Below are 23,902 nucleotides of genomic sequence, written 5' to 3' on the forward strand. Positions count from 1 at the left end.
CTGATTGTTAACTGAGATTTCAATTTAAAAAGAAAGACATCCACAGTATAAAAAATGAAGAGTCTAAGAGGATATACAGCAGCAAATGCCTTTTCCCCACAATAGTGATGAGGATTTTTAGGCTGCTTAATTTTAAAACGGTTTATGATGAGGATTTTTAGGCTGGTTAATTTTAAAACTACAGATGAGAAGCAGGCTCCGAGGAGTGGAATTTGCTTACTTGTCCCTTTGTTGGGAAATATTTACATTTCTAAGGGAAACCTCTATCTGTAAAGATGCCTCCCTCTCTGTGCCAGGAAGAAGGGGGATGGCCTTATCTGTAGAAACTCTTAATCAATGCCAGAGGCAAGGACTTAAGTTGTTTACTGTCTGGCAACCTCATGTAACTGACCCCCCTCCCCCAATCCTCCTTTGTCTTTAGCTGAGGATAATATTCAAGTGGTGACTTCTGCCATTTACTCAATCCAGTTTGATTCTTATCTAAAAGTTGTGGGACCGCCAAATGGCCAGACCCTGTGGGCACTGATACCATTTTAACTTTTTTACATATTCTTTGTCTTGTAAAGAGATAACTCACATACCTCTGCCTTAAATTTAGCTCTAACCCTCAACTTGGGGCAGCAGCTCTGACTGCCAATGGGTTCTGTCTCCATGCTGTTCTATTCTCTAAATAAAAGAGCACTACTGCCAGATCTTAAGAGTCTAAGAAATCTTTCTTTCAACGACTCTGCTCACCGACCCCGCATCACTTCTTGTTTTCAAGGCTGCAGAATAATCCATTCCCTGGAAATATAACTTTTAAATCTCTTATTGTTGGGCATTTAGGGTGCTTTCACTAATATCACAAAGACTGCTAGGACCAATTGTCTTGTATATAGATGTGGGTATTTGGGCAATTGCATTTGCAAAATACATATGCATAGAAATGTAACATTGGCAAAATACACATCCATAGAAATGGAATAAAAGGAGGGAGTTTTAAATGGCACTTGCCCTCAGAAGACCTTGCAGCAATCAACACCCCATACAACTGGGAAGGAATACTCATTTTCCTGGACCCTGGCCAACACTGGGTACAGCAAAATGTTTTGCTCCATTATCACTATGATATATGAAAAGTGGTGATTCATATTGGTTGGACAACTGATTGCAAGTTGCAGAAAGGCCCATCAAACTGTCTTAGATGTTACAAGGGCTTCATTGACTCCCATAAGACCTGGAGGTCGAGTACATGGGCTTTGGGGTCAGATTAGTCCCATAAGGCATCAAAGCTACCAAGAATACAATTTCCTTTTCCCCTCTGCTCTTCAGTTCTGTTTGCTGGGCCCAGGTCTCTGAACCTGCCACTCTTTAAGGGGCAATAGGATTGTTCCCAGCCACAAATATAGGTTCTTTACCTGCCACACAAGAGGGGTCAAATAAAACTGGAATGCCAGGCTTATGGCAAGGGAAGTGTTTTTATTTTGAGTGACCTCAGCCGGGAGGTGAGTGAGCCCTCAAAGTCACCTCATCTCTCCAACACATGTGAGGCAAGGGGTCTTAGAGGTTGCGAGCAACGCAGCTCTTGTAGGGAGGGGGAGCCTGTGGCCTTGCTGGTTGGCGTTTTCCCACCAGCCTGTGTTTGGCCCTGTGAGGCTGCTTGTGGGAAGAGGATGTTGAGATAAGGGAATCTCCAGGTGCATATCGCTGGTTGTCTGCCTGCTGGTTGTCTGCCTCCGTGGTGGATGATGGATTCTGGTGCTGGGAAGCTGAGGAGTAAGCAGGGAAACAGGATGAATGCTGTGGTTTTAACCCCATTTGTGCTGGGTTTAATGTAGGGGAAACCAATATCAGGGCTGGTATCAGGATTACTCTGACTGCCTGAGACCCATCAGGAGGTTTACCCAGAGATGAGCAGGAGTTCGATCCCCTGAAAACCTGTTACAAAGGGGATTCCAGGGAAATTGCCACAACATCCACTATGGTCCTCCTTTAAAACGTGCATTTTTAAAATGCGGTTGAGGTGAGCACCTTGTCTGCTATCAGTAGGCTATCTGTATTTCTGTGATCTGCATGCGTGAGTCCTTTTCCAAGTTTTCCATTTTGCTAAGCCTTAGATTTTTAGAAGCTCTGTAAATGGTAAAGAAATTATCTTTGTCCTGTGTAGCAAACGTTTTCCCGGATTCACTGGCATCCTTCAGGATGCTGTGAACACCTCTTTCTTCATAAGCTTCCCTCCACTCCCACCCTGCCCCCGCCCATCACATGGAAATGGCAAGAGGAAAGCTGACTGGCCACCAGATTGTTTCTGTTGGTCGTCTGAATGGGGCAGACACTCAGGTGAGGCGAGAGGGCGCCTGAGGCACATGGGGAAAGGAGGCGCTGGCTCCCGGGCTGCTTCAGACGCTGACCGTGCACCAGCACGGCCCTGAGAGCAGCATCTCCTGGAATTTTGCACCCTAGTTGGCTCCTTGTCTCACCCAGGCCCAGCCCTGTGTCTAGAGGACAAAGCAACCTTCTGCAGTTTCCAGTTGGCTCTTTACAAGGGAGAGACTGCCCGAATTAGGCAAGGTTGTGGGGGAGGCAGGGCTGATGTTTAAAGTCAAACAAAGGAACATTTTATATCTGATCTTCCCCAAAGACCCCACAGCTATGTAGCCTAAAAGTCAGCTCCCACCAGACTCTTCTTCCTAATCTGAGAGGATAAACTCATCTTCAAGTGATTTGTGGGAAATTTAGGATTCTCCAGTCCCGTTGCCCTGTGAAGTCTCAGCTGCAGGGCCAGACTCCTAAAGGAGTCTCACCCCTCATGCGTTAGGGGTTGGCTAGATTGTATCGACAGTCGATGGCCTCGATTCCTCAATCCACATGTGCCCACCGACTTTTCCATGTGTTTTCAGCTTCTCCCCTAAGAGGCAGGGTCTATTTCCATATCTGTTGACCCTGAACTCAGCCATGTGACTTGATTGGGCCAATAGAATATGCAGGAGAGACAGTGTGCCAGTTCCAAGCCTTGGCCTCAAGAGGTCAAGCCTGTACCTGCTTGCACTCTGCCATCGCCATCAGATGACCCTGGGAAAGCCCTCTGATCCCAGGAGGAAGATGAGGGCACATGCAGCAGAGACTTGCCAGCTAAGGTGAACCAGCTCAGCCCAGTTGAGAACCTGCAAACTCAAATGAGATCAGCCAAGCCTCAGCCTTATGGCACCTGAACTCAATAAAAGCTTCTGCTGCTGAGGTTTTGGGAATGTTTGTTATCCAGCATTATAAAGCCATGGCTAACTCACACAGAACCCTACAGAAGCTTGCAGAATCCTCTTCCCTCTGTATTTACATGTACCGAGCAGCCGCAGGGCGGGCATCAGGCCAGGGCTCTTCTCTGCCCGTGGGGATTCCTGCCTGCAGGAGGCCCTTTGCCCTCTCCCATCTTGCCCAGCACGCTGCCCCAGAGGTCCAGCCTTTGGGCCGGACCCACCAGAGCCTCTTGCCTTCCCTGGGGCAGAGACCTTGCCCAACCTGGGAGGGTTGCAGGAAGCCAGCGGGAGCCAGGGAGGGGCTCTAAGCGAGAGCAGGGCAGGTGGGACAGGGAAGGGACCCACATCCAGGCCCCAGTTCTGCCCCACGTCCACCATGACTGAGATTACAGGACGATGGGGCAGTTTTGCACTCAGTCCTGCATGCAAGTCTGCATTGTAAGTGTCTTCTCCCCTCCTCCACCCATCGCACCCATCGCCTTCATCCCAGCAAGGGTACCTCGAAACAAACATTGTCAGTACCGCTATATCTGCAGCCTGTAGAAACAGATGAAAGGGAACATGAACTTATAAATCTGGTTTAGAAAATTAACTGTAAGGCAAATCTAGGTGAAGAGGTTACTAGTTTTTCTCATTTTTGTAAGTTTGTGTAAAGTTTAAATTATTCTAAAACTAAAGTTTAAAAAATTAATTGAGCTGAGGAGTGATCCTCAATAACCCCTCCTGTGGGTTCTTTTTTATTCTGGCCCAAGTCCACAAGCCTCATGGTGTGGAGAAGAGGAGAGGAGAGAAGGCAGCCCACCGTCTCTCTGTCCTGCCCTCCCGGCTCACAGCCTCTGCCAGGTCCCAGAGCAGGTCAGCTCAGGTCACACAGCAGCCAGGAGGCCGGCACAGCAAGGTCTGCTGGTTTCTTTCTGTGGCTTTGGTTTGGGTCTGATGAAGGCCACAGTGGCTGAGCAGAGGGGTGGGCAGGCAGAGCAGAGGGAAGTGGTGGGGAGGTCTGAGGAAGGAGTGGGGAAGCCCTGACAGAGCAGGGGTGGGAGGCACAGGAGCTGGGGCCTCGGGGAGGAGGAGAGTGACTTGGAGCATTCTGGCAGAAGAGAAATTGGGGGTAGGGTGTGAAGTGGACAGTGAGCAAAGCTAAGGGGAGCCCTGTGGACCATTTTAACTCCGATTCAGATATTCAGGGAACACCAGGAGATCAAGAAGCTTCTGAATGTGGTCTGTTCCAAGCTGGGAAGGTACACACCGGGCCTGCTCACTTCTGTGGATAATAAGCCATGTCGCAGGCTCTGTCGAAGAACACTGCATGCATTTATGCAGGTATAATGACGAGCCCTGCTGTACAGCTGAGGAAACTGAGGCGTGGAGACATGCAGCAGTGGCTGAAATTTGAGCCCTGTTCATGTCTCTGCAACGCCCGCCTTTTAACCTTGGTACTCCTCCAACTGTTCAGAGTCTCCCAGCAAGAGAAAAGGAGCGACCATTCCCTAAATCTGTCCTCCAGCCTTAGCGCGCATCAGAATCACCAGGGACAGCTTGTTTGGTCAGTAGTAGGGTCTAAGGATCTGCATGCCTAGCCAGTGCCCAGGTGAGGGTCCAGAGAAGTGCTTTCTAGAAGGCTTCTAGAGTGCCTCTAGAAATAGGGGTCGGTCTTTGAAGACTGCCATTCCCAGGCCCCTGCCCAGGCTTGCAGCCCCTGCTGTCCTGAGATGGAGGATTTTCCCAGGCCCCCTTGTCCAGCACCTGGGGTTGTGATCTCTTCATTGTACAGTTTCAAGAAATGCCACAAGCAGGTGAACAAGGCTGACACGGAGCTTGTCGATGATTACTACCCCAGCATGGATGAGAAGAAGGACCGACTGTCCTGCCGGACGTGGAGGATGCCACACTGATGTGCGACGGAGCCCAGTCTCTGGGCAGGAGGCCCTGGGTGAGGTTTTCAGCTCGCTGGCTTCCAGCTCCTCCCATGGCAGTGCAGTCCACTGCCAGCCTGTGAAGCACCTCGAAACGGACAGCCAGATGAAGGTCCCCATTGTGATCTGTGGGACAGTGAAGTTTGAAGGCTGCGACCCACAATGGAACTTCCACCAGACCTTCATTTTGAAACTGCTCACTTGGTCCAACCACATGAATAGGAAGTTTCTCGCGTGCTCCTGCTCTGGGGTTGGGAAGGGCGTTAAGAGTGGGAATGCCTTCCGTGTGGTCTCTAATGGGGAGGCCACGTTTCCCATGTGGCAGGTGGCTGCTGCAGCCCTATGCTGGGCTGAAGTTCACACACTGAATACCAGCAGCCCATCTGCTGAGAAATTTGCTGTTTGTTATGGTTCCCTTGTAACGACCTCTGTTTTTTCGTTATCGTATAACTGGCCCTGTTCTGAAATTCTGAAAAATAAAAACGCAACAGGAATGTTGCCAGGTCTGTGCGTTTGGGATTGGGGGTGGTTGAGGAGTGTTTGGGGAAGGGCCACCTTCTGTGGCAGGATGGAAGGCTAAGTCGCCTTGGCTGGGCCCACGCGCACAGGAGTTCACACACACTCACACACGTGCACCCACTCCTTAGAAAGAAAGTAAAGGTGCTCACCATCAGGCTAACGCAGCAGATTCAGATGAAAGCTTTATCCGTTCTGCTCCCACTTGATTCTGGTGGAAGACAGAATGTTCTGGGAAGTGGATCGCCTTTTAGACCCACGCTAGTCAGTGAAAATAAGCTGACTGGTCCCCTGTCACCCTCCTCTCCAAACAGCCGGTGGAGCAGAGATGGATCGGGAAGCCCCGAGCAGGCTGAGGGCCAAGCGCAGGCAGGGAAGGGCCTTGGTGTAATGGGGCGGCGCGCCAGGGGACCCTTCAGTCCGGATCTCAAGTCCAGCTTCATCTACATCCGGGCGGTATTCCCCAGAGCGGTTTCAAGCCCGACTTACGCCTCATTTCAGGCAGGAAGCAGTAAGGCTCCTAATGTTCTTGGGAAGTCAAGGAACAAGGTCTTTCAGGCCTCGCCTCCATGGAGCCCTGATGGCAGGAGAAATTCTCTCCTTAGGAGACAGAAGCCGGGTGTCTGCATTTCATGTCCTGTGCCGGATAAATACCGCAGAAACCCGTCTGATTTTGAGACATAATCCTGCTAAGGAGCTCGCTGTCCCTTCTGGGCATTCAGGCCCCGGCAGCGACAACACTTCCTCATCTCCGGTTTTCCACTGGACCAGGGCTTTCCCTGTGCTGTGCCATCCAGGGTAACAGGGACCAATGGCTATTGTGGCTGTTCAGATTGAAATTAATTAAGATAAAATGAAAACCCAGTTTCTCGGTCACAGGAGCCACACTTGTGCTCAGGATCCCTGGTGGCTGGTGAGACATGTCCCCCCTCTGAGGCCCGTGATGCCCTCCTGTTCTCAGCACTAATGGCCGCAGCCCCGCCCCAGTCCCTCCTTCCCTATGTCCAGAGGCCACAGCACGGGTCGAGTTTGCTGGTCTGCAGCATAAATTGGGCTGAGAGCAGGGTAACACCTAATCCAAGTTTCTCTGGGACGTTCTTGATCTTTGCAGTGAAAGCTTACATCCAGGAACCCCCTCAATCCTGGGCAAACCGGGGTGGTTGGTCCACACAGTTGAGACCCACAGAGCAAATGATGTCTGACAGTGAGATGCGGTCAGGGCAGCACGAGCTCCACGGTCCCTTCAGTGGGGGCACTCTATCACCTTGAGGACACCTTGTGCTCGCTCTGACATGAAACAGTCCTGCATTCACTTAAATCCCCCCAAAGCCTTAAGTGTTAGAAGGCTCTATGCTTTCTCTCCCCCTCAGCCAGGCCAGCCGCCATCTTGGAGGAGGCAGAGACACCCTCTGGCCCCCGGCACCCACCTCCACATCCCCTGAGTTTCTCAACTGCAAGCCTTTGGAGGTGAGTGTTCTGGTAGGAGGAGTTTGCTTTCTCTGAATTTATGACATTTTTTTTTTTGGTGAGGAAGATTGGCCCCGAGCTAACATCTGTTGCCAATCTTCTTTTATTTTCTCCCCAAAGCTCCAGTACATAGTTGTATATCCTAGTTGTAAGTCCTTCTACTTCTTCTATGTAAGCCACTGCCACAGCATGGGTTGATGAGCGGTGTGCAGGTCCGCACTCAGGATCTGAACCAGTGAACCCCTGGCCGCTGAAGCAGAGCATGTCAACTTAACCACGCCACTACGCCGGGCCCTGAACTTGTGATTTTTTTCTCTCCTGGGACAGCTGAGTGGGTTTTCTGAGGTCCTTCAGCATTGCTGAGGTCTTCCTGCCTTGGAGAAAAGACCTCCTATTCTGGAGGGCTCTTGCTCCCCTAGCAACTCTGAGGAACCCTGAGGACCACGCCTACCTTCTTCTTGGACTCTCCCAGGAGCCCAATCACTCAGAGCCGAGATGCCCCCAGGCTGGGCTCCCCGCTCAGGCCCAAGTCTCAGCCCAGGAAATGGACCCAGGCTTGCCTCTGAGTACAGGCGCCAGCACCGCCCCCCCAGCCCCCGCCATGCAGCAGCCACTGTCCCTTCTCCTGTCCCGTCCCTCAGTCCTTCCAGCTCTTCGTCCAGGACTCGGGGTTCAGGCCCCTTTGCTCCTTGTCAGAGGGGTTGAGATCCTTCCCAAGTGGGCAGCAATGCCCTCCCCAAGCCAGCCATCGCAGGGATACGCCACAGCCCTGGCCCTGAGGTGCCCTCAACCTGTGTCCAGGGGTCTTGCAGACGCCAGGCAGCTCCTGTCACCTTCACCAGGTCCTGCGGAAGCCCCTTCTCTCGGAGGTGGGACCTCACCACTCCTCCCTGTTGACGGGCCTTGGAGCAGGGGGCAGCTTTCTCCAAGGAAACCTCCCCAAAGTGCTCCCACCGCATTCTCTCCACCTTCTGCTAACTCCCTTATGAGGCAGTCAGCACCAAGCTCCCGTCCTGCCAAGCACCGGGCAGTCTGAGGTTTCCAGGCCGTTTTGTCTGACGGGGTGGGGTGATGGCGCCTCCTGCTGTCACATAGGTGGCTGCTACACGGTGGGGAGGGGGATGGATGTGGGGACACCACCAGCGTCCGTCGCAGACAGTGCCTAATTCCATTACAGTAAATTGTTAGATCATGCATCATTTCCTTCCTTCTCCACTTTCTCCACTTTCTTCCACATACAGTTTTGACTGCCTGTTCAATGCTTTTCTTGTGCTATTGGTTTTTTTTCCTCTTACTGATTCTTATTGATTTTTTCCCTTACTGATTTGTGAGTTCTTTATATAGTAAATAGTATGCCTGTCCTTTTTTGCACCTACTTTTCTCCAGTTTGCCACTGATGATTACCTTTGGCTGCATGTAAAAAGGCTGCCAAACGACAGTGGCTTCAATAAGATGGAAGTGTATTCCTTGATCCTGAGAGAAGCCGGAAGGGATCATCTAAGGATGGTGAGAGGCCCATGAGGTTGACAGGGACCCCAGGGCCTCCTCGCCATTACTCCATCCCTCGCATGTGGCCAAATGGACCTCAATGGCCCAAGAGAGCTGCTAGAATATCAACCCTCAAACCTGCTTTCCAAACAGCAGGACAGAGGGAGGTTGGAAGAGACGAGAGAAGGGAAAGAGGAAAGACTGGCTGTCCCACTCTTTCAAGGCGACTTCCCTGAAGTGTCTCACAGCCCTCCTTGGACACCTCCTGGGCCCATCGAGTCGCAGGGCCCCCAGCAAGGTCGTCTAGGGAAGGCTGGTCTCTCACTTGACTGCTTTCCCAACCAAAAACCCACTTTCTCTTGTTCCTCAAGGAGGGGAGAATGGATATTGGGAGGCCAGTAGAGGTCCGCCCTCCAACACCATCTATACTTTTTACTTCCCAAACTTAGTGTCCCATGGGGCCACCCACAGCTGTTGTCTTGAAGCTCCTCGGGCCAATGTGATTCAGACCCCAGGGAGTTGACGTTAAGCTCTGTGAGGCCCGATGGGCCTTGTGCCCTCTCCCCAGGCCTGAGGAGAGGAAGGTGGCATCCCACCTCGACCCTTCCGGTGGGCGGGGACTTTGAGATTTGAAGCCCAGCAAATCGTCTCTGCACCAATCCTCCTGCCCCACCCTACTCTCCTCCCCATGGGACAGTGCTCGCCCTCTCCCAACTCTGCAGCCAGGCTTGACCCTCTTTTGTGTCTCACATATTTTATTACCACCTCAGTGGAAGTGCTCGTCTAGGCTTGCTGTGCACACATCTGCAAGACTGGCTGGACCACTCTATATGTGGCTTTGAAATGGAATTTAATTTACCGTTTCAGTGTCTTGCCTCCCGATTAGATTCTGAACCCCTTGAGGGCCGTTTCCCAGGGTGCCATGGCGAGGCTGTCCCCAACACACCCACTGTCTGCCCCTGCTGCAAATCTTTTTCTTTGCTTGAGATTAGGTTTTGCTGCAGCAGGCGACACATGCCTCAAACCAATGCTTAAAGAAAGGATTTATTTCTCTCATTTAAATAAAGATGAAGTCTGGGGTTAGGGAAACCGGGGACATTTTGGTGGTTCCATGTGGTCAGCAGAGACCCAGGCTCCTTCAAGCTCAATACAATCCCAGCTCTAGGGTATAGCCAGTCTGTCCTCGCTGTTCAACACTGAGCCAGAGCCACGGTCCAGCCATCACAGCCACTTTGCAGGCAGCAGGAAGAGGAAGGGTCTGTTGAAACAAATTCCCACAGGCCCCACCCTTCTGCTTCCACTTCACTGGCCAGGCCTCAGTCGTATGTCAGACCCAGGGGGACGTCTTGTGGGTGGGTGCTCTGTCCCGCTAAGCACTGGGCTTCAGTAACTGGAGAGGGGAGAATTAGGAGGAAACTGCCATCTGTGCCACCGAACACATCAGTATTCTCTTCCTTCCCAAACGTTGCCATTCCAATCCTAACAACCCTGACACAAACCCAGCACACTCTTGTCAAAGAAGATTTAACTGGGGAAGCCATGTGGCCATGAGATCTCATCTATTCATCAAAGGATGATGGAACCTTCTAGTTTTCTCTTCTTCTTTTCCACTGGAGAAACGCAATTAGAGTTGGTGTCTAGGGTCAATAAAACTAGTTTCTAATTCTGATGGCTCCCCAACCCCCAACCTCAGTTCTTCACTTTCTTTTTCCACGAGTCATTAATACAGCCGCATCATTTACAGGCAGTTATGAGCTACCATTTCACGCATCCTCACCTCACCTCAGCCAAGGTCCTGAGGCAGGCCCCAGCCCCTCTGCTAGGGATTGCCGTGTACTCTAGAGCGAACACCACATTCAGACAGCTTCGGTGCTTTTCAAAAATGCCAGCGCCGCACCCTACCCTCAGATTCCGGCGTAATTGGTCAAGGACGCGTGGCCTGCGCAGAGGTCATTTTCAGTGTCCCAAGAGATTCCAGTGTGAAGAGGCCACGAAGCCTGGCTGCGGCACACCTGCGTGCACACCGTGGCGGCGGAGGGGCGCCGGCCCGGGCCTCACCTCGGCAGGCGCTTCCGACCACCCCTCTGCCTTTAACGCTCCTTTTCATCCCCCCTTCTCAAAACCTAGTCAAACATATCAGGCAACGGGAAAAAATAACACTGGTATTATTGTTTATTCGTCAGAATTGCCAGAACCAGGGTGTCTACTGGGCAAGTACAAAAATAGAAAATTTTACTACTCTGAAAAGGCAGCTATGACAAGCAAGCACACGCTCGGAGGGAGCCATCGGGCCCGGCGCGCAGCCTGCCACCGCAGAGGCCCGTGCGCCCCCTGTCCCAGCCGCGCTAGCTGGCCCAGTCCTGGAAGCGGAAGCAGTCGCTCGCGATCCTCCACACCGTGCTGCTGGGCGAGGCCTGCGCCGTCAGGATGAAGTTCTGGTTGAAGTCCCGCTGCTTGTTGCCCTCGAACTTCACGGTCCCACAGATGACGACGAGGACCGTGGTCTGGCTCGGGGTGGCCTCGTCGTGCACGGGCTGGCAGTCCACCACGTTGATCTGGAACTCACTGGAGGGCAACATTTCGAAGAACTCGCTCAGGGACTCCTGGCCCGACACGGCGTTCCCGTTCCACACGAGCGTGGCCGTGCCCATGTAGAGGCGGGACAGCAGGCGCCGCCGCTTGTCCATGGTGGTGTAGTAGACGTTGACGAACTCCTCGGCCGCCCTGCACGCCTGGTCCACGTAGGTCTTGAAGTCCACGGCCGCCATCTCGGCCCACGGAAGCCGGCGGGCTGCGGGCAGGAGGGCGGAGAGAGCGTGAGTGCTGTCTGCTGCGCCCGCGAAGGGCAACCCTTTCTCTACGGGCAGGAGAGGACCGCAGGCCCGGGCCAGCGCCCATCTCACCGCGCCTCGGCCTGCTGGCCGGAGGGCGGGGACCTCAGCGCGGCGCCCCAAACCAGCCGGCGAGCGCGCCCGCGCCTGGTCCGGGGGCTGCCGAACCTCCCTCCCGCCGCAGTGCGCGCCCCGCGGCCCCGGCCCGGCCCCGAGGGCGAGGAAGCACCGTCCGCGCGGGCACAGGCCGGGCCCCGGGGGGCGGGCAGGGGAGCCGCAGCTCTAGCAAGCCCCGAAGGGCGCAGGCGCCGCAGCGCTCGCTTTGCCGGGGGCGCCGCAACCGCCGCTGTCCCGTGCTTTCTGTCCCTCGAGCGTTCACTCAAGGACCCACAGGAAAGCGCTACTACAACGCGGCTGGAAACGCACACGCTCATCCCTGCATGCGGACAAAGCCTTTTGTTTACCAGCAGCTCCAACAACCGCCCCACGCCACCCGCGGGGGCCGCGCCGGCGGGGCCGAGGGCCGTGGACGCCCGCAGCCGCCCGGTCGCCCCAGGCCGGCCTGCGCCGCGCCCTCCCTCCCCGCGCTGACGCCCGCGGCCCGCGCCGCTCCAGGCTCGGCTGTGGGCGGAGGGCAGCCCGGCCGCCGGTGCGGACACGCCCTCCCGCGGGCCCGGAGCTCCGCCGCCCGTAGCCGCCCGCCCCCGGCCGTGCCGTCCAGGCGAACCATGCGGCGACGAGGAGGCGCGGCCGGGGACGCCCGACCGCCCACCGCCCGCCCCCGGCTCCCAGGCCGCCGCACCGAAGGAGCGCGGCTCGCCAGGCGAGGGGAGGGCGCAGGCCCGGGCGGTCTCGGCATCCCGGCGGCGCTGGTCGCCAGATCCCAGGGGGAGGGCCCCTACCTGCGCGGCGGCCACCCGGGTTCCGCGGGGACCTCGGCCGGCGGGCCGGCGTCCCGCTGCAGGGTCAGGACGTCGTCAGCGCGGGCGGCGCCCGCAGTCAGGCGCCGCGGCGCGGGCCGCGGCCCCCGAAGGGCCGCCTCCGAAGGTCGCGGGCGGGCCGGCCGAGGCCCCGTGCTCTCCCCCGCCGCCCGCCTTGGGAGGGGCCGGGAAGATACGCCCTGCCCGCCGCCTCCGCCTCCCAGGAGGCTCCCCCGGCGCCGGGACCCCCAGCAGATTCCCGCGCGCGGCCCGGCGTGCTCCGCGCGGACGCGAGGGCTTGGCCCCGCCCACCTCCTAGTCTCTCCGTGACGGGCAGCTGTGACAGCCAGTGGGACGGCGGCCTGGGAGGTTAACTCCGCCCAGGTGTGGCTGAAGGGAGGAAGTGGTTTCCGGGTGACGCGCCTTCCCAGAAGGCCACGGCATACTATGCTCAAGTTTTCATTGGTCCAACCGGATCACAGGATCCGCCCAATTGGTTAGGTGGGATCCCTGGTTGGATGAAGGCTCTCAAGTCCCGTCCCCCGGAGCTGGGGGGAGTCCGCTCTTTCTCAGCGGCGTGGAGGCTGCTTGGCGAGAGAGGAAGGCGGAGGTGAGCAGTCCCGCTGAGGGTCCTGTCCCACGTGCCCCACTCACCTGTTCTTAGACTAGTGAAACTTCGCGACCTGATGCAGTCACGGGAAGCCGGGAAGCTGGTGACCCAGCTAAGCTTTCAGACAGATAGCACGTGGGGCGCCAGGATGGCCCCCGGTGGCACCAGGGCCGTTAAGTCCACGGAGAGGATGAAGCCGGTCGAGCCCCCATTGAACTCTACCTGACCAGTACCTGAGCTGACCACTGTCCTTTATGGTTTAAGCCCCCTAGGGTTGACCTCCTAAAGGACCCGTAGAGGAAAACCAGTTTTCAGTGGGAAGCTCAACTAAAAGTGAGAGAAAGTTGAAGTTGTGGATAAGTCTGGAAGCGACAAAAGTGGGCCAAAAAGGGAAACGATAGCAGTTTACATTCTTGTGTCCTGTGACTAGAGGTGCTCGGAGAAAACCGGCTGGCCTCAGCTCTGGCTGGGAGCTTGGTTGGCATTGCGATTCTTTCTGTTCTCCAGCCCTGAAACCAGCTGCGTTTCACCTAATGTGGAACCTGGGACGATTTTTAACCGAATTTTTGTTGACAACAACAGGTTCAACAGAATGGAACAGGTTAGCGTAGAAATTGGGAAACTTACAGCTTACAGCATTGTGCAACTTGGGCAGTTTAACAGTTTACAGCAGAAATTTAAAAATGTGATTTCTTGAGGCACGAGATTCTCAGCTCCAACCGCGAGTCTGAGAGGCTGAATAATTCTTGCAGAACAGTGGGAGCCCCGTGGGCTTGGAGAGGTGTAGTGATGTCGTGGCATCTTTAGAGTGTGTGTGCATTCAACTCATACCTTCCTGGCTGCTGTCTGGCGTACCTTTGCTTGAATTCCTAAGGTTTCAGGACAAATTTAGAAACTAGATGGACCCTTTAATATAGATGACCCCGCCCCACCTTAAATAAAGTAGGTGAAAAACTTGGATTATAAAAAAATAAGTTGGCGACTGAGTAGAGAGGGTGAACTAGCATCTTTGGAGCAGTGTTCACACCAAAATGTCTTCATAAAGCCTGAGAGTGAAATTAGAATTTAACGTACAAAAATCCGAAATCACAGCATTAATGGAATGAAAATGAGAGTTGACTTACTGTATCCAACATACAGGTTAGACGTCCTGCTGCTTTAAGTTTCCTTGTATTTCCCATGTAAGCCCTTTTCATTTCATTCTCATAACTTTGAGGGAGGTATCATTATTCCTGATTTTACAGACGAGGAGGCCAAGAGACAGAAATTAGATGACCAGTCTGGAGTCACAGAGTCACAAACCTAGAAAAGCTGGTTAGAAGAACATTTGTCCAGTTCCAAGGTCTTGTAAAAACACAAGGCTTTAGCCCTGGGAGGCAGCAGAGCCAGCAGCAGTGAAACGGAGAATGAAGAAGTTAAAAAACCTCCCCTGGGCTGGAAGAAGAGAACAAAAACTCTGAGATGAGCTTTGCTAACTGCAGCTGTGCATCCTCAGCATAATCAACTGTTGTTCAAAACTAACCAGGTCCTTCTGTCCCTCCCTAGTATATGAGTGAGCTGTCTTTCCCAGGAAGTCAAGGTCCAGATGTCAAGATTCAGCCTTGGGGCGGCCCGGTGGTGCAGTGGTTAAGTTGGCACATCCTGCTTCTCTGCGGCCCGGGGTTCACCAGTTCGAATCCCGGGTGCGGACATGGCACCGATTGGCAAAAGCCATGCTGTGGTAGGCGTCCCATATATAAAATAGAGGAAGATGGGTGTGATGTTGGCTCAGCCAGTCTTCCTCAGCAAAAAGAGGAAGATTGGCGGTAGTTAGCCCAGGCCTAATCTTCCCCCCACGACCCAAAAAAGAAAAAGATTCAGCCTCACCAAGGCCAAACGCGGGCTGAAGACGAGAACTAACCAGAAAAGTCCAGACAGTCAAGGGAAAAGAAATTCAGTCTTCAAGGGCAAACACAGGCTGGTGGGAAGGCACCAACCAACAGGGACACATGCTCCCTGTCCCCTACCTAAAACCCCAGATAAAAACCCCTGCCTCTCTTCCTTCAAAGACGTGAATCTGAATTCTAACTCCCATCTCCTCGTCTGGCTGCCTTGTGATAATAAACCCCTTTCCTTGTCATGAGTGTGGTGTTTCTGGGTTTTGGCCTTCTCGTGCTACGGGTAAATGAACCTGTGTTTGTGTTTGGTAACAGCAGGAGGGTGGGAGGGCACGAACCTTTCAGTTTGTGTCTCCAACATCTAAAATGGTGCCTGACCCACAGCAAGGGCTCAATAAATATTGTTTGAATGAACAGACAGGCATTGCTCCATAACATTCTAGTTGTGATAACTCCTCTCTAACAGTCACCACCCCACCGTTGGAAGCAAGCCTGATTTTTATTCCCCCTGAAGTCCTTGAGTTTGGGTGGTTAGAGACATCTTTGGTTCTAAGGGATGTAACACTGGCATTGTATGCCTTGAGCACAGTTCTGGGGTGGCGAGAGGCCCAGTTAGGGCTACTGAGCTTGGAGAAAATGTTTGCTAGGGGCTTTGGGGGAAATGCTTTTCTTTTTCTCCTTTTGGACATGTGGTGTGTGGATGGTGCAGCTGCTGCCATCTTGCCACCCTGAGGAAGAGCCCCTGGACAACGTTGCAGACAGGAGAGGTGGGGAGAAATTAGGCCTTGATGACTGTGTTGGGAATGAAATCAGCCCTGAAGTTTGTACTTTCCAGTTTCAAGAGCTAATAAATTCCTTTCATTTTTAAATACTATTTGAAAAGGTGCATAAATGCAAAGGTACTTGTAACTGAACTACTGTGTTTTAGTGTGTTAGTAGAGTGATTGTGGCAAATGAGTAAGCTCCCTGAGGCTCAGCTGCCTCATCTGTAGGATAGGAATAGTAATAACAGCCATCTCCTTAGGTTGATGTGAGGAGTGAATGAAACAATGTGTGGTAAGTGCTTACCGCTGGGCAAACACAAGGGGGCATGCAGACAGTGTCAATATGCTTTGACGTTTTGTATGACAGTAACTGCTTTGTTTGCCAGCAATTCTTCCAATAACTGGCTTTTAAACTAGGGACAGGCATACTGACAAATTGGTAGGATTTGTCGACAAATCCCATGGGCACCATCCGGAAGATGAGCCTGGCCTAAGCAGCGGCCCCATTTGTCACATGGAGTCCGTCCCAGGAGGAAGGGCACATCTGGTCACACGTGCTGAGCCGCTGGCAGCTCTGAAGGCAGGCCTGACTGACAGGGCTTCATGTCTGTAAGCACAGGACTGAGCTGCTCCCCACTATGACATACTTCTCTGGTGCAGGCTCTAACAGCATTCGTTTGCCGCGAGAGGCTACATGACTTGGAGACAGACCGTCTGCGGGCGCTGGGCAGTTGTGCCTGTAATGCCCTGCCACCAAAACGAAACGTGTTGGTTTTTCCCCTTGCCTTAAAAAAACCATCCGAGCTGTACCAGAGCGAGCTGGGGCTACACTTCTGGGAGGTCCCTTGAGGACCTGACTTTTGGGGAGATTCTGGGAAGAAGTGAGGCCCGTAAGCTTAAAAGCTGAAACATGGCCATGAGCACAGAGAGGAGATGATGCAGCAGAAGCGTAAAGCCATGTGACCAGAGAGAGAGAGAGAAGGAGAGGGAGGGCTGGACTAAGACAGACAGACAGACACATGCTCACGTACACCCATGAGCTGTGCAGAGTGGCTGCCTTGATTCCCAGTGGTTTCTCCTTCCTGACTGTGGCAGATTGTATTTTCCATGAATGGCCCCAAAAATATTTTGGTCCCACATGCTCGTCCAGAACCTTGCCTTGCCACCTCCCATCAGGAGATGCGTTAGGTCCCCTCGTCAGTGGCACCTATGTGATCGTGTGAGGCAGCCCTCCAGTGACAGAGCTGGAGAGAAACGATGCTGCCGTGAACTCAGCAATACGGCCTCTGCTGGGCTCTCCAGCTGTGTGTAGCCCTGGCTTCATGAACGGGTCTGTGGAGAAGAACCAGCTTGCTACCCCGACAGCCAGCAGGCCTGTGAGTGGGCTGCCTTGGAAATGGACCCTCCAGGCCCAAGTTGGGCTGCCTGGGCTGATGTGGCTTAGAGCAGAAATGAGCCTTCTCTGCCATGCCCTGCCCAAATGGCAGATTTGTGAGGAAAATAAATGATTGTTGCCCTGTTAAGCCACTAAGGTTCATTGTGGTCTGTTACGTAGCAAGGGAGCCAGAACCCTTTCTCATCTTCATCCCTGCGGACCGCGAGGCCCTGCCCTGAGGCTGCAGGAGAGAGCCTCCAGCCCACAGGACGCAGTCTGTAGGAACTGGGTTTGCCACTTGCAGCTAAAGGAAGACCTGGCCCCGCGAGGCCTTACAAGGTGATACCACCACCTCAAAGAACTCTCCACAGTCCTGAGGCGGGCTCCCTCCTGACCTCTGAAAATGAGTCACAAGACTGTGATTCCGAGACGGCTGTCGGTTTGTTCATCTATAGCCACAACCAGTTTCCCAGGGACTAGAACACTCCCCTTTGCAAGACAGCACATTCTCTCTGTGTGGGCAGGTGAGGTGGGAGCCACAGCAGCGTGGACAGGCGACTCCGTGAGCACGGTCCAGAAGGAGACGGGGGTGGGAGGAAAGGGGGATGGCCTGAGCCCCTCAGCCAGCGGCACGGAGCTGACAGGGCCTGAAGGATCTCTGTTCCCAGGAGGGAAAGTGTCACCAGGGAGACCAGACCACGGAGTCCTGTGAGCACAGCTCCCTCCACCAGCACTGCCCACATTTGCCCCTGTGAATATCCCCAACCCTGGTCTTGTGTGCTTCATTTCTGCACTGTGCTGGTAGATATCTTCATCTCTTCACTGACGTCATAGCCAGGGGGCAGGGAGCCTCCTTTCTCTCCAAGGTGCCATTGCATATGTCTGCTCCAATCAGTCTTGCTGACTTTTAACTCTCGGAGGGCCATCTTATTGCTTTGCTTCTAAACAGTTTCCATGAATTAATGTGTATGAAGTGCCTGGTGCCTGGTGGACGTCTTTATTTGGATTCCCCAGGAAGCGGATCCAGAGCAGGCACTGAAGCCAGTTGTTGATTTGGAAGGCTCAGGAGGACCGGAAGGGGAGTGGGGATGGAGACGGGGAAGCAGATGTGACACTGTGATTTATAATAAGACACCTGTTTGGTCTTCATCCCCTCCCTGCACAGAGCTCCTAGAGCACTTGGAATTCCCTAATGAGAGGGATAAAGGTGTCTTATGTTATATTAATGAGGTGAGCTTTGGAAAGCACCTAAGAGGGGGGAGGGGCTGGAGATGGAGTTCAATCAGCAAAGGCCAGTAGTTCAATCAGTCGTGCCTAGTATTGAAGCCCCGAGAAAAACTCTGAAGGACGGGGCTCGGAGAGCACCTGGCTGGTGAACATGTGGCGATGTGGGGAGAGTTGCACCTGGAAAGGGCATGGGAGCTCTGCCCCTTTCCCCATACCTTGCCCTGTGCATCTCTTCCATCTGGCTGCTCCTGAGTCATATCCTTGTATAATAAACTGGCAATCTAGTGAGTAAAATGTGTCTGAGTTCTGTGAGCTGCTCTACAAATTAATTGAAGCCGAGGAGGGGGTTGTGGGAACTTTGGTTTATAGTCAGCTGGTCAGAAGCACAGGGGACTCGCTGAACTGGCGATTGGCATCTGAAGTGGGGGCAGTCTTCTGGGATCTGATACTGTCTCCAGGTAGATAGTGTCAGAACTGAGTTGAATTGTAGGACACCCAGCTGGTATTGGAGAATTGCTTAGTGTGGGGGAAAAAACCCTACACATTGGAAGTGGTGTCAGGATTAGAATATTAGGAGATTACTCAGCTAGCTCCCACTGTGGGCGGCTGGAGCCAAACCACGCTGCAGAACTCAGCAAATGGCAGCATAGCACACACCTGCCTGCAGGTGGTCCCACTGGAGACGGAAGAGGGAGCTGGGGGATGCGCACACTGACTCCTGAGAGTGGAGAGCTGCAGGGAGGATGTCATTTCCTGGTATTTCTGGCCTGCTGGCAAGAGAGGCCGAGAGGTTTTTCTTCCACAAGTCTGGAAAAAAGCCCTCAGGTATTTGGAAATCAGCTGCAGCCCACTGAAGTGGCAGGGCCTAGGCCGGTGGGTGGGCACAATGGTGCTGCCTGGGGCAGGCATTGTAAGTGGTCGTGCATGCACATGAGCCCTGGGTGACCCTGCACACTCGGTGTCCTGTACAGGCCACCCCTTGGTGTTGCTGGGTGCAACCATGAGGTGTCTGGTGCCAGGGCTATCACCCCCAGATGCCCAGTCAAGCGGGGTGACTGCAGATCTGGGGGTACCAATGCCCGTGTGTAGCTGCTTAAGCCATGGGTGCTGTGAGCTGACCACACGTGGAAAGGCGAGGTGTTTCTCGATCCCCACCCTCAAGGAGCTGACCTTTGAGCTGAGGGCACGAAGCCTGTCAAAGTGAGGTCATCAGGAAACAATGACCCTGTAAAATGACCTGCCCTGGAAATGCCAATCAAAACCCCAATGATATCCCACTTCACAACTTCTAGGCAGACCCTCAAATGTTCCGTGTGTCTCCGTCTCGCTGCGTCCCCAGTTTCAGTCCTCCGTGGAAGGATTCTCTCCCACCCGAGCACTGGGCATGCCAGGCTGTGTGGCCCTCCTTCTGCCCAGAGTCAGCAGAGACGTCTGAGTGAGGAGCTGATTCGAGGGCTGCTCTGTGTGTCTGGAGAGGCAGCTCTCAAACTGGAGACACTGAGGCATCCAGGGAAGATGGGACTCAGGAGCCCCTGATCAATGAGGAGGAGTGGAACCAGAAACTACAGTCTTAGGAGCTCAGAAGGAAGTTACGAGAACTTTTCTCTCCCTGGAGGCCTGGGGAAGCTGCATGGAGCAGACAGTGAGTGGCCTCCACTCTCCTTCCTAGAGGAGGCTCCTCTGGCCACAGACCCTAGCATCACCCAGGGCAGGACGCCCGGGGGTCGACACCCAAGAGCTGTCCTCAACAATGGCAGATGGGGCAGGTGGAGGATAAATATTCCAGGCTTCTAGCCCTGGGTGGGACATCTCTGGGGCATGCCCTCCACTGTCCCTGGAGCTCCCCAGGGACTGGCCCCAGCCTCCCCCATTGCCAGCCTGCCCACTGACATAGCATGGGCTGGCTCTTCTCCCTGCCCCCCCAATCAGGTGCGTCCTGGGATCACCTCCCCAGTGCTCGCCTGCACTGGAACGACTGTCTCAGAGTCTGCTGTAGGGGAACAAGCCTCAGCAGTGAGCAAGAAGACAAGACTCTCTCCACACGGAAACTCCTGGGGCTTGTCCAGAGGGGTTGTCGCAGTCCTGCGAAGGGTCAATGCCTTGGTCATCAGCTCTGTTTTGGTGACAGGCAGTCATAAAACCAAACACATCTAGTGCTAACAAACTGCAAACAGAGGCGCCCAGACTTGAGGGAGCATCGGAACCCTCTGCAGGGTTGTTATCTCACAGGTGCCAGAGCCTCAGCCGCCATAGGACTGCATTCCTAACCCACTCCCAGAGCATGCTGGAGCTGCCGGTCAGGGGGCCGCAGCTTGAGAAGCAGTGCCCTCAACCACAGCACAGAGCACACGGGGTCAGGCTCAGAGGGGCTTTGAGGGCTGGCAGGAAACAACCATAGAGCTAAGGCCTCCTAATGTCTGCTGATAAAAACAATGCCTGGAATTCTGATGTCTCATGGTCGTCAAGTATTAAATCAAGTATTACTTTCTTCTCCCCTGGCCATTCCTTCAGACCTGCCTGGAGTGTAGTTTGCCCGCCTTTGAAGCCGCCTAGACTCGGCCTGCTCGCGGTTCTGAGCTGCTGTTCACAGCAGTGGCCACATGAGTGTCGTCCAGGCTCCGGCAGGAGCTGCTCTCCACAGCGGAGGCGCAGGGACAGCGTCCGGGGCGTCTCTGCTGCCTGGTCAGCTCCGAGACTGTGAGGGTGTTCTCGTCACCAAATGGAAGTGCTCCATTCCTCAAACGTGTGAAAATGCTGCGAAGGCCAAGAGCAGCCTTGTCTGGACACTGCGCTGCCTTTGTTGTTTCTTCTCTCCCTAGGAGTGGTCGTAGAGCCTTTTGGGGAAGTGGCTGTCTCTTTGCCTCCCAAAGCAGCAGAGTTGTACTGTTTGGAATCTCTGAGGTGCTGTCTCAAATGCTGCTTTGTTAATGTTGTGGTCAAATATTTGGGATTTTTAACTTCTGCCTGGGGGAGGTTTCAAGGCGATAGATGAACAGTGTATGTAGGACAAAATGGCAAAAATGATGAGTGGGTGGAAGGATCAGTTCAGGGGCGAAGGTCCCTGAGGGAGCCAGTTCTCGCCGGCTAGGTGCCAATGGTGGGGAGAAGTTGTTGAGAAGACACTGCCCCTCACGATGTCCCCTGGATGCGCTGAGACGGTCAGGGCAGGCAAACACTCCCAGGCTGATCTTCCTACTCGGGCCACGGGGCCCTCGGGGTGCTCAGAGCCGTGAGGGATCCCATTTCTGCTGGGGGGCCCACGGGGCCCTGACAAGGGGAACTGGCCGTGCCCCAAGCCTCGCAGCCCACCCTCCATAGTCCCAGGAGGGCCTGGCTTCAGTAGGGGGAGAAGGGCAGCCGTCAGCAAATGGCCAGGTGGTTGTGTCCACTTTCTAGTAACTCTGCTGTGCTCCACCCTGAGTGGAGCAGAGGCTGCCTTTGATTTAATTTAAAGATTTAGGCCCGAGTTCTGGCACATGGTACAGCTATTAAAGAGTATACAAGAGTTTATAAGGAAAAGCCACTGCCTCTTGTCCTGTCGTTCTTCCCCTCCCTGTCTACGTCCCTGGGGCAAACACTGGCCACTGTTTCTATTTTTTGTCTCTTTGGCTGTTACCTCTATAATTCTAAACAATAAGCTTGTAATTCAGTTGCTTCATTTATCAACTTTAGACAGTCTCCGATGACTCCATTATAAGGAAAGCTCACTTACAAGACAGACGCTCAGCCAACTTTATTATGTTTAGTTCCAGGGGTTACCTTTGTAGCTTGAAATAAATAATTACTCCTCTGCTCCCTGTCCCATCAGTGATAGAGAATATCGTCTCTCCCTGCTCTCCCGGATGAAGTGTCAGTCCTCTCAGCCGTTTCTTCCTAAGCCCCGTCTTAGCGAGTTGCAGTCAACTCCGTGCTCGCCTCCTCCTATAGTAACAGTATCCTGATTTGTAATGTCACATGCCCACTGTGCCTGAAGACCATGCTTCCTAGTTTCTCTCACAGTTAGACCTGGCATGTGACTCTTTTGGTTGATGAGATATAATTTGAAGTGTTGTGTGGGACTTCCTGAAAGAATGGAGTGTAGACCATCTTTTCTCCCTTCTCCATTCCACTACTTGAAATGCAGATGTGATGGCTGGTGCTTTGGCTGCCCGTTTGGACCAGGTAGATGTGGGCCATATCCTAGGGATGGTGGAGTGGAGGGTGGAAGGACTTGGTTCCCTTGTGATTTCACGGGAGCTACCCCAAGAGCTCTGGATTGCATACACACAGACTTCTTTTAGGTGACTGAAAAATATAATTCTATTTTGTTTACTTCATTTTGAGTCCATTTGTTAGATGCCATCAAGTCTAATCCTAACTATTATAGTCACCTGCCTTGCATCTCTGGTGTGTGCTATGGCAGATCACATAGTCACAGGTGGCCACACTGTTGTCTGTCTCCCATATCAGATCTTGATACTTGAATGGCACTCCTCGCAAAAGAGGCAGCATCTATGTTCTTTTCCCCGGAACCTGGGAAAGTTGTGTTCTGAGCCGGGTCATAGAAAGTGAGATGGCTTCCACCTGGCTTGCTTGCTCTCTCTCCTTCTCACACTCCCTCCACTTCTCCCTCTGTCCCTCTCTCTGTCTCTCTCGACGCTTGCCCTTGAACCCAGCTGTCACGCTGAGAGGAAGCCTGAACTTCTAGCTGGAAAGAGGACACAGAGTGGCCTGTCTGAGGAGGAGATGAGGCCCAGGTGACAGCTAGCATTGACCATCAGACATGTAGTGAGTGAGCCTCTGAGTTATCTAGCTGAGGTTCCAGATATCATGAAACGGAAACCAGCTGTCCCCACTGTACACTATTGAAATTCCTGACCCACAGAAACCATGGATGAAATAAACGACTGTTTCCTGCTGTGACTGGGGAACCAGCAAGGAAAGGGTTATTGGGAATCTGTTCAATGACTAACCTTGGCTGTGAAATGTTTCCCAGCAAGGAGAAATAAATGTTTTATTTTTTCAGAAGTTGACCTCCGGTCTTGCAGATGTTGCCATCTTGCAGAGAAACTTGCATGCTTTCAGCAAAACCCTCCAGCCCCAAGTGTCTACAAGTTACCTTGAACTGTGTAATGGCCTACTTACCTGATACACATGGGAAGCACAGTTGTTACACAGTTGTAACAAATAACTGTAATCCTTGCAGCCTTGTGTATAAAGTCTCCCACGGTGCTGAGCTCATCAGGGAGACATTGCTTTTGGGAAATATCCCTGGTGTACTCCATCACTTGTGGGAGCAATAAAACTTTTCTTCACCTGCTTCAGTCTTGGTTGTGCTTTTTGGCTCTGCTCTCGCCAAGAGGCAAACCCCTTGAGTTCGGTTACACCGCCACTAAATTTGGGGCTAATTTGTAACTCAGTCAGAGTAACTGCCACAAGCACTTAGCTGTGACAAAGCATGGAGTAATCTGATTGGCTCGGCCCAGGCTTGTGGCCACCTCTGTGACCAGTCGAATCAACTCAAACCCTAGATAAGGGGTGGGGCACATGGTGGGCAGGCCAAACCAAAGCAGCCCCTGGGGCACTGAGTAAGAAAAACGTGCTAGAAAGGGGGCTTTGTGGCATGTGAAAATGGGCAGCTCTGTAGGATCTGGCAGCAGGGCTGAATTTGGGTGGAAGAATTACTGAGTGAGAGAAAG

General features: G+C 53.4%; 1 protein-coding gene and 1 long non-coding RNA gene across 3 annotated transcripts in view; one reads left to right on the forward strand and one right to left on the reverse strand.

Annotated features, from left to right (window-relative positions):
• Positions 1 to 10,774: 10,774 nt before the first annotated feature.
• On the reverse strand, positions 10,775 to 12,694 carry NXT1 (nuclear transport factor 2 like export factor 1). 2 transcript variants are annotated; one of them, XM_023626000.2, is made up of 2 exons: positions 12,354 to 12,694; positions 10,775 to 11,411 (listed from the first exon to the last, which is right to left on the reverse strand). In XM_023626000.2, the coding sequence occupies exon 2, from the start codon at positions 11,386 to 11,388 to the stop codon at positions 10,966 to 10,968; it is 423 nt and encodes a 140-aa protein (XP_023481768.1). In that variant the 5' UTR covers positions 11,389 to 11,411; positions 12,354 to 12,694; the 3' UTR covers positions 10,775 to 10,965. The 2 variants fall into 2 exon arrangements, with proteins under 2 accessions (XP_023481768.1, XP_070103344.1); XM_070247243.1 differs by lacking the exon at positions 12,354 to 12,694 and adding an exon at positions 11,916 to 12,063.
• Positions 12,695 to 12,861: 167 nt separating this feature from the next.
• Positions 12,862 to 23,902, forward strand: part of LOC106782381 (uncharacterized) — a 61,938-nt gene continuing 50,897 nt past the window's right edge. Inside the window, exon 1 of the long non-coding RNA XR_011430813.1 lies at positions 12,862 to 12,981. This is a non-coding gene — a long non-coding RNA (uncharacterized lncRNA). The remainder of the gene's footprint in view (positions 12,982 to 23,902) is intronic.

This window comes from Equus caballus, chromosome 22 (genome assembly GCF_041296265.1).
Source record: "Equus caballus isolate H_3958 breed thoroughbred chromosome 22, TB-T2T, whole genome shotgun sequence".
Lineage (NCBI taxonomy): Eukaryota > Metazoa > Chordata > Mammalia > Perissodactyla > Equidae > Equus > Equus caballus.